Source organism: Anser anser (assembly GCF_964211835.1).
Source record: "Anser anser genome assembly, chromosome: 23".
In the NCBI taxonomy this organism is placed as follows: Eukaryota; Metazoa; Chordata; class Aves; order Anseriformes; family Anatidae; genus Anser; species Anser anser.
The window spans coordinates 6,012,355-6,029,419 of NC_139744.1; the positions used below are offsets into that span (position 1 = coordinate 6,012,355).

The window sequence follows — 17,065 nt, forward strand, 5'->3', positions numbered from 1 at the left end:
ACACAAGATCCATGTGCCCGAATTTGGCTTAGATAAATGTAGCTGGGAGCAGGCCAAGAGGTAGCCCTCTTCCACGGCGTGCTTTCTGTCCTAAGAATTAATCTTTCATCTCATTTATCGTTAGGCCATGGTTAAATGTCCAGCGTTACAGCACAGGACGAGTTCTGCTCTTACCCCCTTGGCAGGGCTCACCGACCCCTCGGGTGGGCAAAGCGGGAGCATCGGGACCGCGATTGATTTTTGTCTGCTTACGTGAGCATGGAAAGGAGGGGAAAATGGGTAAAAAAAAAAAAGTAGATCAAATAGTATTGCTTCCAGTTCTAGAAGATGACAGGAAAAGCTGAACTTGGGCATGAAGTTTTGGAAGCTGCAGGGTGAATTAATTCTCTGTAGACCTGCTGCTTCCTGGGTTGCACCTTTCCCTACTACATTTTTTGCCACTTTTTTTCTTCTCTCGTGCAGCGACGTTCTCTGTTTGCGGCCAAGGCTAACTAGGTGGGAAAGGAAACTTTTGTTCTCTGCCTGACGAACCATGTCTAAGCCATCGCAGCTTCTTGTGAGTCTCCCCCTCTTCCCCTGCCCCACAGCAAAACCCTCCTGAGCGGCCTCCAGGTGCCTGCTGCATGGGGGTCGTCAAGCTTTAGGACATGACCTGATCAGAAAGCCCAGGTGCACTTCCTGGCCAAGATTGCCGCGGTTGGTACGCCTCTTTCTGTTGTGCTCTTCTAAACTCAGTCATTCTTAGTACTTTCCATCTTCAGGCAGCTCTAGGAGTAATTAATGCTTCTGAGATTTTAACCGTTCAGAGTTTTAAAGCCAGAAGTCGATGTTAGGATGTCAGCTCTAAGTATCTGGGTATTGCTTACCTGTCTATTTCCATCATTTGACCCCATTTTGAGTCCAGAAATGAGTGCTTGGCTACAGTATCTTGCGAAGACAACTGTTAGCAGCGAATGTTTTCCGTTGGAGATTCTTCCAGGAGTTACTCCAAAGCGAGGTGTGCCTGCCTCTGTTTTTCCTTCAGATTTTTCCGTTTTCAGCTTTTATCTGTTGTTCCTTGTTACGTCTTTCTCTCCTGTGCCGAAATTTGTTCGTGCCATGCCTCCTGTGAGGGCATGTATAACAATTCTGTCTTAGCCCCAGGCTCTGAGAGCTGTCACAGCCGGATCTCTGACTCCTGTTACCGCAGGACATTTTACTATTCCCTTTGCGTTGTTACGGCTTCCTGCGTCTCAGCGTTTTCCAAAGCCTTCACTGTGTGACTGGAAGACTTGCGTGGCAGCGCCTAGAACACTTCCCGTCTGTGTAACACGCGGAGATAACCGTCTTTTTTACTACTTTATTTGCCGTTCCTTTTCACCCGCCCTTGGGTCGCGTTTCTGTCCTTTTGGCGCTGCGCAGAGCAGGCGCCAGCAGCGCGGGTTCCTTTCGGTCCCAACCCAGGTCGCTGGCACGCAGCTCAGTTTGCTCTGTGCAAACGTGTTGTCCGTGTTGTCGCTCGCTGTTCGGCAGGCTTCACGAGCTGCGGATTCTGTTGACGGTTACTCTGTTTTCCCTGCTGGCCGTTGATAAAAACACTGAATGGCAGCGAGCCTTGTGGAGGGAGCTTGAGTCCATCCCACGTGCTCCTGAGCGAGCTGTCCTGTGATGTTCTGGTGTAGAAACAGTCCTTTAGCAAGTCAAACACCATTTATTTTGTTTTAAAAGACGCCACTAGAAATACTTGCAAGCACGTGGCGGTAAACCAGTCGGACCCTAGACAGTAAATGACTAGCACCCATCGGGGCATTTTCCCTTTCTCTTGCTTGAAAGTCCTTGATGGTGATGAGGATGTGGGTGCTGGAAGCTGCAGCACCTTCTGCATCGCTGTGTTAAGAAGAGGCTAAGAGAAAACCGGGAGAGTTAAAGCAGTGCTGATGCTCCCCAGTACGGGTGCTGGAAGCGTCGAGGAGCCGAACAGCATCCTTTGCGCGCAGGAGCAGATTTAGAGCTGGCATTGGTGGCGGCAGAAGGAATCTGAAAGGCGTTAACTTGTTCTTGGTTGGTGCCAAAGTCTGCAAAGCAGAGCGAAGCAGGGACCTGCCTCTGGCTTCCACTCCTTGGACGAGCTGTTTATCTCTGAGCTGTAGGACATGCTTGAAATGGGACCGCTCTAGCGAGGTGTTTATATGCACGTTTTTGTGGTTTAAAGCTGTGACCTTAAAGCTCTATCGGTAGTCCTGAACGTGCTCTGGCGGGTGTCCTTTCAGTGTTTTTGGACTTAGCAGAATTTTGCCATCAAAATTAATTTTTAGGTAGCTAAACAAAAGGCACCTTCAGCATCTCAACGTGTAATTACAAGGTGCTTCTTTCAAAAGTTGCCAATTTAAATTCATATCCAAATCGTAAGTGATTGCTTTTGTTGTATTGACTCGAGAGGATTTTCTTTTGAAGTACTCTCAAAATAATTGTGTGTTTGCCTAAAATGTGGTTTTGCTGCCGCTTTCACAAGATGTTGACTGCAAATATGAAGCTATTTCTGAGGGTGTGAAGGTGTACACTGTCCGTACCTACACTCAGGTTGCTTATTTACAGGAAGGGGACTAGGGAAATGACTTACGATGTGCCGAAGGCAGTGAAAACATGAGCTGTTGTTTGTGAGTGCTTTAGCTCTGCGTTGCTGGAAAAGGAGCACTTCAGTTTTTTTGAAGTCTTTGCAGTCACTTCAGGAAACAACAGGGGAAAAGAAAATGGTTTTGTTCTGGGAAACATTAACAAAGGCTTTCCAGGTACCACGTTGCTTTTGTATCACTGCTTCTTGTAATTTTATGGAACTGCTTGACTTTTAGAAGTGTCCAAGAGAGCTTCCTATGCGAGCGAAGGGTTGCATGGAGTTGTCTTCGTAAGCGTGTATTGGCCTTCAGAATGCATCTTCACGGTGCATAATGAATATTCAAGAAACACTTCGAAGCTACGCTTTGCAGGAGTTGTTTTTGAGTTCTCTGGATGGATTTCTGAACATCACCACGGTTGTCTACATCAATTACGTTTTGGAGATTTTCCATCATGTGGAGTCATTGGGTCCCGCTTAGCTTATAAGGGCAGCGTGAATTACCGCCCGAGATTTGCAGTCAGCATACATTCGGCAGTATGGATGGTGCGGAGAAATTAGAAACCCATCAAGTTTTGATTGCGTGCTACAAACAGTTGATTAGCCACGGTGTGCCTGACTTGGTTTTCGCAGCTCCCGCCTCAGTTCTGCGTTGGCTGGGCTCAGCGGGGAGGCTGCCCTGTGCTGGAGCCGTGCACACGGGCTGAAGGGCTGTGCAGGCGGACCTGGGCACGCGTGGCTTTTCTCCTTCCGTCTGTACCCGCAGTCGGTTTCTCCCATCCCACGGAGCTCGGGCTGCGCGAAGTTGGCTCCGCACCAGGCGACCCGGCCAGGAAGGCTTTTATGAGAAAAGAGCTGGAGGCAAAGCAGAACGCGATGTGAGACCTCTGTAGGTTGCGCTTTCCTCGACACAGAGGCTGGCGGAGCCTTTGGTTTAGGCGAGAGTGCCTGGTGCTGCTCCGTCAGGTCCTTTCACGCGGCTCCACCATTCCCTGCCTCGCTGCAGCGCAGCCGGAGAGGCAGAACGTGGGCAGCCTGCTGGCCTCCGGCCGTCCCTGGAAGCTGGTGCTGGAAGTTGGGCTGCCCTGTCCCCTCCCAACTGTTCCAGCTCCTTGTGAGAATTTTAGATGTAATGGGATGGCTGTTTCTGGGCTCACTGAGGCTTTTTCTTTACCCAGGAAGGTACCGGCTGCGTGCAGGCAGGCAGCAAGGGTAGCGGAGAGCTGGCGTTTGCCCAGACGTGTTCGGGTGCTGCTCCGGCTCGGCTGCCGAAACCTCCCGTCTGCGCTGCCCTGACCCAGGACGGCTGCGGGAGACGTCAGCTGCGCTTCCAGTTGTGCAGGCGGACCCTGGAGAGTGGAGCAAAAAATGCTGTGACTCGTAGCTAGCTAACACGGTCCACCCCGGCTCTAGCTGCGCTACGAAATGGCCTTGTCAGCGGGTGCCAGCGGCTCTTCCTAGCCATTCCTAGTGTCTCCTCTGCTATTTTAAAACAATGCCTCAAGAGCTTTCAGAAGGTGGGAGTGTGTTTGGTTCAGTACTTTAAAGTGGCATTTTTGGGTAACGACACCCACTCTGGTGGTTTGACTTAGTATTTGGAGAATTTAAGGTTTACTGAGAAAATTCTTAGATAAATAGAATATGCACAGGTGGTGCTAATTTGCTTTAGTGTTTTAAAATTCCATTTTCTAAAGCAAATGGACTATGAATATTGTTTTCTGAGTCTTTCTGATGTTCCACCAGTGTGAAAACTTAATTTTTGAACACGCTGTGCTCTTTTTGAATGCAGTTAAAAATCGTGATCACGCTGTGCTCTTTTCCAGTGCATTTAAGAAATAACGAAGATGAGTATAGTGAGGCTTTTCTGCCAAGTTCTTTTCTTTAGATTATGTGCACGGTCACAGGGGCGTGTTGCTGTACGCCCTCCTGAGCTGGAGGAAGGTGAGCGTGGAAACAGAGATCGCTTCGGCTCTGACATCTCAGCGACTGCGTCCTGCGCGTTCCCTCCTTGGTCACCGCTGATGTTAGCGCCCTTAGCACGGACGCATGGTTGTGAGCTGGAGTCTTCACCTACGTAGCTCTGCTTGCAGTTGTCTGTGTGAGTCTGGAGCAGGCAGGATTTCCCCCAGGTGCTCACACCGTAGGCTCTTTGTCTCTGATTACTGTTGGGTTTTGTGGCTTGCATCATTTGCTTTTACATTAGCAATAGTGTTGGTGTAACTGAGCTCTCTTGTTGAGCAGTAACTGGAAGGGCAGCTGAACGAAAGCGTTCTGAAAGAAAGCCATTGCTTGCACATCTCCATTATGCTCCTCTTTTGTTGTCGTCGGCTGCTCTCTCCGCTGGAGTGCTGCGTTGAAATGTTCAGCCTAGCCGCCGAGCTGTGGACTGCCACGCTTACTAGATGGGTAACGTACAGCTGTTTGTAAAAGAAGCCACTAATTCCCGTCAGGAACGTGCGCTGCATGGGATGCGCTCTGCAAGCTGACATCTTAATATCCTCTGTGTTTGGACAGATCGTAAAGAGCAGTCCGATAATTAATATCCAGGGAGGTCTAATAGCCTTGAGGCAGCCGAGTGACTCATCCTCCTCTCCTCGTGGTGGTGATGCTGTAGGTGACTTAGAAAATGCAGTGCTCGGAAGTCTGGCCTGGTTTTGGATCCACCCTTCAGAAGCAGGGTGAGAAGGGAGGGGAGAGCATGTTTTTCTTCCGCCTTGTAGCTGTGAAGATGCTTTTAGAAGAAGTTTCTTTCCTAGGAAGACCTGTGTGTCCTTAGATGCTTTGTCTTTGCCAGCCTTCTTGAGAGCCTGCCTCCTGGAGATGACCAGCTGCTGGCTTACAGGGGCCAGGGTAAATTCGGGGATGCCCAGCTTACCCTGACAAGTGGGCGTAAAACACCAAATTAATTTCACTTGTATCGAGCTGTTTATTGGCAACAATTCTTGACGCTAAATACTTTGGGTTGGAAGTGTGATTACATTGTTAAAATTTGAAATTGTAGCAGTCAGACCTGGCAAGTATAATGTTTGGGACCTTGGAGGAAAGAAACGAGCAGCAGTGCTCTTCCCTTCAGGCTATTTCACTTGAATTGTTTCAGAAAACCCGGTGACCTTTTAGTCTTGGACAAAATGGGACTTACTGGGCTGGAAGGCCCAAGTATTTGCTGCCCAAGTAAGGGAGCATAAGGGTCAAAAATCCCACGTAGAGGCAGCTTTTGCTGGTTGATTTTCCAAAGCTGTGCTCCGGACTTGATAGTTTAGCGTGCGAGAGCTCCGAGACACAAGGCTTGGCTGAGAGCTTCGTGCACGGATCCAACGGGGAGAGGAGGGGAAAGGGAAGGGCACGGGGCTGCGAGCGACCGGGCGGTGGCTGCAGAGCTGTGATGATGCCGCCAGACGAAGCACAGGCCGCGGGCATCTTGGCTCCCGGAGGCGAACGCAGCAAGCCCAACAGCTGGCGTGCGGCGTGGAGCGAGTGCGCGGGCGTTAAAGGCTTGCCCTTGCTCCTCATCCCGGCAGTGAAATATGTTGGACTTTGGGGTGATCGTAGTGACGCACCTGGCTGGAGCCTTCGCTGCGGGATGGAGTGCTACAGGTAGCACAGAAGGATGCTGGAGTGGAAGCCCGTTGTCTTACTTGCCCTGCTCTTTCAGGATGGGGCTAGCAGCTGCGAGGAGGCAACGAAAGCAGTGCGGCACGTCTTGTTTGACAGCGCCCGGGCCAGGAGGCCCCGGTACAGCCCTGGAACTGGGGGTGCCGCGCTCAGCCCTGGGGAGCGCGCCGCTGGAGCAGGCAGGGGCCTCGTCAGCTGGCAGGGCCACGATTTAGCATCTCTCTGGGGCAGTCACATGGGAAAGATGATTTGGGACTAGGTTTTGAACAAGCGCTGTGGTTTTTCTTTTTTTTTTTAATGTGGCCATTATTTGATGATCCGGTGTCCATTTGATGGGGATTGAATTACTCTCTATGCTTAAAGGTTTCTTCTGAAGAGAGAAGCATTGCTCACATCTGCAGAAGATGCAGATTAAATTCATATTAAAATGTGGTCTGTGCTTACAGTTCTCGTGTGCCAGAAACGTAGTTTATTCTCAACAGATTCAACATTTAGGTTTTAATTAATTGTTAGATTTAAATGTTAAAGTATTTTGTCTCCCTCTGATTCATTGTCTTAAGACACAGCGGCACAGAAATGTGAAATGGATCCGTTCGATGTGCCAGGTTGAGGAACTGGAAAACAAAGACAACAGATTGAATTCCCCCCAGCTTGTTTCGGAGCCAGCTCCAGGGCCGAGGAAGCGAAGGGACAAACTGTGCTGCCTCAGCCCCACGGAGTCCCGGCTCCGAAAGGCCTCTGATCACGCGATGGCAGGCAGCACCGCTTTAGCGAGGGTTTATTGTGGCAGCAGGAGCGGGAGCCCCTTCTCTGCTTGCTCCTTAGGCACCGTTATGATGAATACGCTCATAGATTTGACCTCGGCGCGACTGCTGGATTACCTCCTGGCTTTTTTTCCAGGGTGAGCTACTTGATGGCAGAAGGAAAATTTTTCCTTTGTTTGCTTTAAGTATTGAAAAAGAATGCTCTCCGTGATGCCTATTGCTTTTGGTTTGGTTTGGACACTTTGTTACCCTGGTGGCTTAAATTGCCAGGGGTGGAGCAGACGACTTCCTAATATAGTGAGCGCGGTGTTGGCACCCCCCGGGGCTCGGCGCAGTGTGTGCCGACGGAATTCGCGTTACCCAGGAGTTCGGGGCGATGGTAAGCACCCTGCCTGCTTCCACACGAGGCGTTTGTAGTGCTGCTACTTGTAAGAGCAGGCAGCCCAGCTCCACTCCCATTACCGGTAACAAAGCCCCGGAAGTATACAAATATATAATATAAATCCCCAGGTATATAAAGTAGATAATAGTGAGATCCCTGGGACTTGGAACAGCTTTGGTTGCTTTTTGGCTTCTTTGCATTTGTCTCTGATCTGTTCAGTCTCCTGCGTAGCTTCTGGGAGGAGACTTTTTTTTTTTAAGCGAAGACAAATAGAGTTGTAAAGCCCCAAATCAGCAAGGTGTGCTTTCAGAGTGGAATTGACCCTTGCCTTTTTTAAAAAATAATTTAAATGTGTTGGCAGGCAGTGCACAGAAGGAGACGGTGAGTAGGCAGAAATATTTTGCCAGCTCCAGGTAATTTAGTTGGCATATTCTGAGCTATCTGCAGGCAGCAAAATCACATCGTGAAATCAACGGGGGAAAAGAAGCCTATGCCTTGGCTTTTGCTGGGAGTGTTTTAGGTGCTCGTTACCTAAATGTTTTGTGGATTTCGCTTTTGTACATGAAATTTTACTAACGTGCAGCAGCCGACAGCACAAATTCAGCAGCAGCATACATGCTCTTGACTGCTTTTGTTCTCTTGGGCGCTGTTTTGGGGAGGCTGGGCTTGCTGACTTCACAACACGTCCGTGTATGCTGTGTACAGCTGTGTTGTGCCCATCTCCAAAAGCTACCAATTTTTGTCGTACGCGGCTCAAATGCTGCAAGTGCACAGTAGGTTTGCCTTTAGCTTGCTTCTCAAAGGCTGTCCGAAAAAGTAGTCGGGTGGGAGCGGATTGCTGCCTGCAGGTGAAACCCCGAATCTGCTCTGGGGACGTGGGAAAGAACCGCTGGGTGCAGAGCGTGGCCTGGGTGGGCTGTCTGTGCCCCGCGGATGATGGATAGGGCAGAATTTCGGGTGTCAAGGCACGTTTTCTTGGCGGCAGGTTTCTGTCAGGATGCTCTCTTGCAGATTTGCATCACTGGCTAGGAACACCAGTTTCAGATGATTTTTGGAGGCTGTTGCCTGGCTTGTAAGCTTCCAAGAGGCAGTCCATTACGGCTGTAATTTGCTCTTTCTCATGCTGGCTTTCATTAAAATTCTTGCAGAAGGAAAAGTTGGTGTTGGTGGAAAGGAGGAGAGCAACAACATGTTTCTCTTGGCAGCGGTGAGAGGTGTTCCTGCTCAAAGAAATTGCGGAGCTGGGATGCAAGTAAAAATCCCCCCGTGTTTGGTACTGGCTGAGGGTTCTGGTGGCACTGGGAAGGGGACGGTGACAGCCTTCGGGGGCTGCATGGGGCCGTGACACCGGGCAGTGCCCAGGGGAGGTTGGGAAGCTGCAGAAGCGGCCCCTTGCTGGGCCTGATCCCTCCAGCAGGCACCTCTCCGCTTTGTTTTCGAGCTCGCAGTGAGCAAGTGGAACTTCTTTTCCCCCCCCCCCCCAAGGTCTGTGTTAGCTGTGGTGGTTGTTAGTGATGCGTCGTGAACGTATCGAATGGCCGAAACTGGTTCACAGCGTTAGCGATTTCAGGAATTCGAGGCTTCTGAGAAGCTCCACCAGAGACGTGGATTTCCTGAAATGGCCACTTGTGCTGAGGGTGTTCCAGCACCGGTGGCTGCTCTCCAGGACACCGGCTGCCATTTGCTTCCCCAGCTCGGGAGCCCCTCTGCTCGACTCCTCGGAAGGACGGGGGGTTCGGTTCTGCCCTGCAGCGGGCGCGTGGCACTGGTCTCCGGCTGCCGTCGCTGCTGTGCTGCGCTCACGTGGCCCGGCAGGATGGGGCCTGGGGTGGCCCCGCTCAGAAATCAGCGATCTGAAGCACATGTGGTGTGCGTGTGTGGGAGCTAGGTGTGGCACACAATAACAATAATCCTACTTCCTTTTCCTATCCACGTGGCCACTCTGTAGGACTGCAGACACCTCGCGGGCTGCAGCTATCTTACGGAGTTGATCCAGGAGCGTAGAGAAGCGAGGGGCTTGGATTTATCGCTACCTGTAGCCTTTTCTTTGCCCTGTGAGCATCTGCACGCTTTATTAGTGTGCTGTGCATCTCTCAGTCCTCTTTCCTCAGACGTGTTCATCTGTTTGGCCACTGCCACTTCTGTGTAGCGGCTTTAGGTACCGTGCTCAGAATGCTCCCGCCTGGTGCTTCTGGACCAAGCATCCAGCCTGCAGGCTGGCTTCGTGGCACTGAACCGAGCGGCTCCTGGTGTTGGCGGTCGCTTGGGCTCACCCGGTGCTGTGCGGCTGGGGGTGCGGGGAGGGGGCTGCTTCAGACCATGGCCATGTGCCGGGGCGCGGCGAGGGCTTCCTGCGGTACTGCTGTGGGTTTTGGTTGACTCGAGGTGCGTGACGTTACACATATGCTACAGGCAGTTTGGATTCCTGATGCAAGGAAAGCCTTGCTCTTACTTTAAAAAACAACCAGCCAACCAAAAATCCCAAGCAAGAAACAAACCAAACAAACCAACAACACAAATAAACAAAACACAACGAACAGCAACAACCAAACGAACCAAATAACAAACACGCAAAACAAAAAACACCCCCACAAAAAGCCTTCCTGGAGCTGGTGGGGTCAGTTCCTTCTGCTTCTTGTTCTGTGTGGTTTTGGCCAGCACTGGTGCTTGTGGTCAATGTTTCATAGGCTTTAAAACAAAACAAAATGAAAATAAACAGCCCCCCTAAAGTGTTGGCATCTTAATTTTTTGGTATTTTACCAACTTCTATAACTTGTGATCCTCATTGAATTGGTACAGTTGGGTTTCAGAATGACTTTATTTTTCCTATAGCCTACATACTGAATGGAGGCTGTATTTAATGAGTTTATATTTAGCCAGCAAAACAAGTATAAAATCTAACATGCACAAGATACAAGCACAAGCCTGTATCTTGAAATGACGCCGCGGGCACTGTGTTCTGCTGTAGAGCTAACAGTTTCCTTCTCTTACAGGGCAATCACTTTGATCAATATGAAGAAGGGCACCTGGAGATAGAGCAAGCATCTCTAGACAAGCCTATAGAATCGGTAAGATACATGCTTATCATCATCAAGCCACCAAAAATTAGGCCGTGGTCGGATGGTACTTGATGTAAATGCAGTCAAATTGGTTAGGAGCGGGCTCCTTTTTGAAAATGACAGTGCAGGGTTAATGGTTGTGGTGAATTGCATGCCAAGATTAAGTGGGCCAGGGATTTAATCTTTAAGTAGCTCTCCTGAAATTCTAGGTAACTTAAATTTTAGTTCATTGTGATATTTCAGAACATATTTACGATAATACATTCACTTGTAGACGCTTATTTTGTTCTTTATGCGTTTTGTTGAAGAATCAGTGTAATTCTTATGTGAACCTAATGGAAGACCGTAGTAAAATGTATTTTGATCCTTTATAGTTTTTAATTTCGGTTTAGTACTGGTGTGTTAAAGAACAGTGTTAGGATGACATCCGGCAGTATGGAAACATGGATGCATTAGCATTAGTATAGCAGCCCTTCCCCATCAATCTGAAACTGTGCTGTGAGTTTCTTTAAAGCATTTTTCATTTTTTTTAAAAAAACAACTCTGAATTGGGTATGGAGAGTACAGTCAAAAGATGGGGAAAATTAAGTTTTGTTTAGCTTCACCTTTTTAAGCTTTTTGGAGCTTTTAAATTTTTCTCTCTGCAAAGCATCTTCTGCTAGTCTCAGGCATGATATCTTGTTCAGCCTAAACTTCACCCGCGAGTTTGGCACTTAGCTTTTGCCTTTCAATTTAAATATTCATTTGCAGTTTCAGTACAAGAGGAGGAAAACTGGTAGGGAACAAAGGAGGGTTGCCCAGCAGTGTTCTGATTAAGACTAGTTTTTTGTTAAAGTTAGAACTTCCCAAATATTTCTTTTCCCAGATAATAATTTTGAAGTTTCTTCATGTTAGCGTGCACTTAGAAGAAACTCAGTGTTAGCAAAAGATGAATATATATTTTCATTCGTGTGTAGGTTGGTGTTGTGTGTGTTTGTGTGCGTGTTTAGATGTTTACAAAAATTTACACAACTTGGGGTGTTCGACATTTTTCTTCCGCAGCAGTTGGCCCATATTAGCTAAGCAGCCATGATCTGGTTTGTATTGCACGGTCTGCCTTTTTTAATTTCTTCTCTAGGGTTTCCTTTCCCCCTTCTTATTTCTGTTCTTCTGGTCCAGTGAACACTGCATATAGTACCTACTGTCTTAATGTGCTGGCATGATGCTAGATTTAGGCATGGCAGTAATCGATGACGCATGAGATAATGCTGCAGAGATGGGAATTTGTATTCAATGTTTTCCTGAATACTTTAATCTTATGCTGTGACATGGGGATTTTAATTAAAATGCCAAGCTTGTTTTCTTGTGTAGATATAATGAGAAATACTTGTGGGTATCCTACCTACTCTGTGCTGTGTTGGAAATTAGCATTTACAAAATAATTAAAATACTACCTACAGACTAGCCTGGTTATCTGCTTTCTAAATGTTTTTTCAAACAGGGGAATAGAAATGGTCATAGATCAAATCTTTATGGTATCCTGAAGGAAGTGATGCCTACTGAGGCCTGTAAAGTCTGAACGAACACACAGACTCACAGTGAATCTTGGATCACCTGCAAATGTAATCTTTTGTTGCAGTTTGATTAATGTTGAGCTGTGGCAGAGAACTGCAATTAAATTACAGCTTTAGTATCTCATTCATGCATGTATCACCATCCAAATATTGTGGCATTATTACTGTTACTCCAACTTCATTGTAGGTTTTAATAGACGCAGTGTAGCCTTATGGTTAAATCTGAAAAACATCTGATGGAGAGGAGAATGATTTACCCCTTAAGAGAAGAAAAAGTTAAAACCTCAAGTTCTTATTTTAACATCCTCCCCCCCCCTTTTTTTTAATATCTATTAAGAGAAACAAGCATTTGAGGAGAAAAACCCTTAGCCTGGGACACTGAACTCTAGGAAAAAGTCACAGAAGTGATGAAATGTGTGTTCTGCATTGTCACATCCACTGTGCTCTGTGTTGGAGCGTGCTGGAGCTGGCTTCATGTGCTAGTCCCAGAGTTCAAAAGCTGCAACTGCTGCACAGTGGCTTGTTTTTTCCCTGACTTGTAAACAAGCCTGGTTTTTAAAAAGTGCCATCAGAAACAAACCAGTTGCTTTAAAAATCTTCATTATCTTCATTAAGTACACTGTTGATTCTTGAAAGAAAACCTGTCGCTGGGAAGCACAAATAATTGTCAGGTTTCCTGCCATCAATGACAACAATTTTGCTCCCACCCTAGTAATGACCCATGTGCTTTTGAAACTGGCAAATTGCACGCATTAGAAGGAGTGGTTTCCTTGTCAGAGTCTGGTGTACCTGTCCTGCGAGATTTTTCACTAGGAGAGTGGTGCTCACGCTGCTTTTTCTGGCTTCAGGTATTTCATGCTGTTGGCCCACCCAAAAGTGCATAACATGCTTGAACTGAAATTGAGAGGGAAGGAGTAAGTACAAGTATATAACCTGCGAATGCCACACATCTAAATACTTGCAATATTAACATTTATTCACAAATTGTTTCGTAATTCTTAACCAGCTCGCTGTTAGTAATTCAACTGACCTTTACAAAGGAATGAATCTGCTCTTAGCAATGAGTAAGAGCCTGTTCCACATTGTGGAACTAGTTCAGATGACAAATGTCTTTGTGCGAAGGAGGGTGTTCAAAACAATAGCAGATCAAAGCACTTCCCAGGTAAAGTTTAAAGTTCAGTTACTCCACAGATCACAGTGGATCAAATATATTCTCTTAAACGTGCTTCTTGCAGCTTCTCGCATCTCTTTAGTAATACGAAAGCTCTCTAAAGGCAGCTTGCATTTGGAAATCCCACAGGGCAGAGGGTTTCGCTGGAAGCACTTGTTTGACTGTCACCGCTGAAGTGAGATCCATCTCTGCAGCATTATCTGTTGAGAGGTGCTGACTGTACTGCTACAGCATGCAACTCAAAGGTGGCTGGAAAAATAGGTTTGGGAGTCTACAGATCATTACAATGTTGAAATGTGTCCTCAATTAGCGCACTAGGATTTTGTTCCTGTGGAAATCCTGCTTTGTACAGCTTGTTTAGGCCAAAGATGTCTGGACTGAAACATGCGACTATAACCAAAGTATATTTATGGAAAACAGAGCTGACACGAGCTAGTGGATGTACGTAGGCTAAGTGAGAAGCCAGCTATTTTCCATTACGAAATTGAAGAAAGTATTTCCTATCAATGAACTCTTCGTAGCTGCAAAGACGAATATTTATTTTTCCCCCGCAAGTAACAACTTTTGTTGTTCTTCTGGCTTGAAAGATGCTGCACTTACACTGGCTGGTCATGTCAGTGGAACCACTGGTGTTTGGTGTCCTTGAAAATCAGAGCACTTAGCCTTTCCTTGATTCAAGAAGCTGCATGCGTTTGTTTAAAAATATTTTAAGTGCACCGAGTTCAGGTTTTTCAAACGGGAAGTCACAAAGTATTGCAGCTTTCATAGAATCCAGATTTTCTTCACGTTAATTTACTTGTGTACTGAATCTTGCTGTGAATTCACGGTTTTCTTTGTCCCAGCAGTACAGATCAAGTAGGAGATAGCGATACACCCTTAGAGCCCCCCAGGACAGCAGCTCTTTCCCCCGCAGACCACATGCAGAGTGTCAGGGAGTCGAACCAAGCCGTCATCGTTGCAGGTTGGAGGCGAGGCTGCGTATCGTCCACTGATCCTGGAGCTTGGTAGCTTGTCCTCGTCATCACTAACAAACGTCCTTTCCCTCTCTCTAATTCTGCTCAGTCACACGAGGAGGTCCTTGCCCTGCGCAGGGTTTCAGACTTCAGGTGCTAGGCGCTCGAAGATCCCAGGCCGTTGTAGACGTCTGCACGAGCTGAAGTTGGGTTTTGTCGCACTGTATATCTGTACGGATCTGTGGACTCCACTAGTTCCAAAGTGTAATTTGATGAGGCTGCTGATTTGACATTTAGCAGTAGCCATATGTGGACAGCGCTATAAATAATGTGCTTCTTGAAGCTGAATGGTGTAGCATTACTATTTGGCTTTTCTCTCTAGTCTTCATTGTGTCATCTGTAGTGAGCTATAGGTTTTGTTTTGGGAATCTTTTCAACCTCTTGTTTGCATGGGTTCACCCGGTAGCATCCAATCCTTGCTTATAGATTCCTCAATACACAGTCAGCACAGCTTACAACCCACTCAAGAGACGTATGGTTCCTGCCGATGCCGAGCCGAACAATGCGAACGCAGCACGCGGGGTGGCGTGGGCATCGTACGGAAAATCTGTACTGGGCACAACTGGTGTTGGTTTATTCGTAACGCAGCTCGATCCACCTGTTGCAGATTCTCTCCACATACAACATCATCAAACCCTTTCAGTTCTCGTACGCATCTTTTCATCATACGCATTTTTTTTTTTCCTATTGGCCAGGACCTTTGTCAGAAACTCGTGCTGGGGGTATGGTGCTCAGGAATTGCTGATACCTGGGAAAAGTGAGCAAGGGCACCTGGTCAGGGCGCAGGACGGGGAACTGGGGAAGCCAGTTTGAGCTGTTTGAGAAGGTCACTTTGCAGAAGATTTTCCAGAGCAGCTTAGCCGACTCCCCTGAGCGTCTGGTGAAGCGTAGACCTTCACGTTTCTGACGTGCCTTTGAAAAAGTCGCACTAAATCTGCCACGCGAGGTTCCCCATCTGTAAATGGAAGCGATCGCCTCTGCTGAAGAGCTTCAGTGTGCTGAGAGTAGTGCAGGGAGGTGTAAATTGTTGCATCGGGAGCCTGCCAAGGCACTCGGCCTTACGCTGAGCATCCTGCCATCTGGGGCTAGCGGTGTGCAGCACTACTGCTGGAGAGCCAGGAGTAAGGCTGGAGTAAGCTTGGAGTAAGCAAGAGCTCCTTTGTTCACCCGGCTGCTGCACATGAGCTCCGAAGTGAGCGCGCAGGCACCAAGGGCTGGCAGCTCTGCTCCGATTTCCTGCTGGAGCTGGGGGCGTTTTTGCAAACCACGGCAGCTTTCTGTAGGAAAACTGCTGCAGCACGAGGCTAGGCTAGTCAAAAGGCACGGCAGTTCTTGACAACAGCAGGAGGCTTGGTGTAAGAGAGATGGTTTTTTCCTATGGGAAAGAGTCCACGCTTTTACAGAGCTTTCACTTAAAAATGTAATTGGAAAAAAAAAAAAAAGGCAACCAGCGGTGGCAGCACTTGCAGCCCCGTGTCAGAGTTTGGTCCTGGTATCCCCAGTTACTCGCCTGTCAAAACAGGTCTCACATGCGAGCCTAGCAATTCTGGCCCTCCAGAATTGAATTTTTTAGGGTAGCATTTACACTGAAGAGCGTTGCTGCCAGCCTCCCGCTGTGAGAGGTCTGTGATAGGGCTTTGAAATGCAGGAAAAAGGTAGGACGTGGTTAGAAATCGTCATGAGCAGACGAGTGGCTAGGTCCCAACTTGAATGTTAATACGAAACTCTCGGGGTTGTTCTCTTGGTTCAGTGAAACAAAGGCGCTCCATTTAAATTCGGTGATTTTTTTTTTAAATTAGCAAGTTTCACTGCTTAAGCAAACAAATGGAAGTGATCGGGGAGAAATGCCCCCTTCCTGGGAACTGAGGCACGATAACGTTCAGGCCTAATTCCAATTTTTGTCAAACAACTTGCGACCATCCTCTTGAGTGGTTTTGTAAAAGTGGTGCTAATGTGTATAACCCTTCTAAATTTTTCTTTTTTCCCTTTAACATTTGTTTACCCCTTCACTGTGTCAGTCACAACACACCGCTCTTGAATCTCCCAGCTGGTCTTGACTTGTTGAATTTATTTTATGCTTTCACTCTTCTTTAATAAATACATTACTTGCAAGCAGTGAATTGAAAACAAAGCAAAAGAAAAACTACCATTAGTGATTGGACAGTTTCTTACTTTGTGTTACATTTAACTGTTCTTTTGACAGCCCAGTTTTTAAAGCCAGGTTCGTATGGAAATGCTTTCACTCCACTTGCACTGCTTTTGGAAATAGCATACTGCTTCATCTGTCTGTTTATTTTAGTGCATTCATAACACAACACAGTCAGCACAATGTCTCATCTCCACTTAGCAAAAGATCGCAAAGTACTCCTTGTCCTTTTTTGAAAACGCAGCCATTTTTGTCAGCATCGGCTTTTAAAATCTGATTCAATAATCCTTTGTCAGCTACAGTTGACGTGCTAATGGTAGAACAATTAGTGCGTTATCCGCAGGCCCTATGAACTGGGGCCCTCTTTGCAGGAAGGACCGCGCGGTCCCTGGGGCCGTTAGATAGCGGTCTGCAGCAGGTATGGCCCAAGGTAAGTTTGCCTACACTTCCACCCCGGTAATCTCCATGGTCTTTGTGATTGGAATACACGTTTGTTCGTTTTTCCTTTTATTGCGTACACTGATTTAAGCTTTTACAAGCAGACATTCCCTTACTCCTTGTTTGATTTTTTTTTTTTCATGTAGCCCTAATTATGTCCTGGGGGAGAGCCAGGAGAGTGGGAAAGATGTACGCTGGTGCCTTGGAAAATACAGCGAGACAAAATGTCTCACTTCACTGGTGTATTGGAAAAAACCGAAATTTATACTCGATAGGATGTTTTTTGAGGAAAAATGTCTCCATGCAGCCAATATCTTTGGGAAGATTGTGTCTTTCA

General features: G+C 47.3%; 1 protein-coding gene across 4 annotated transcripts in view; it reads left to right on the forward strand.

Annotated features, from left to right (window-relative positions):
* The window catches only part of GPATCH8 (G-patch domain containing 8), a 55,017-nt gene that overhangs the window by 4,677 nt on the left and 33,275 nt on the right, over positions 1 to 17,065 (forward strand). For 2 of the 4 annotated variants that reach the window (XM_083808964.1, XM_083808963.1), the window contains exons 2-3: positions 10,342 to 10,416; positions 16,348 to 16,365. Coding sequence is in view for 1 of the 4 variants with exons in the window: in XM_083808962.1 (XP_083665088.1) it covers positions 10,342 to 10,416 (75 nt within the window). In the remaining 3 variants the exon portion in view is untranslated. Of the gene's footprint in view, positions 1 to 10,341; positions 10,417 to 16,347; positions 16,366 to 17,065 lie in introns of those variants that run through there. The other 2 variants (XM_083808962.1, XM_083808966.1) reach the window with 2 other exon arrangements.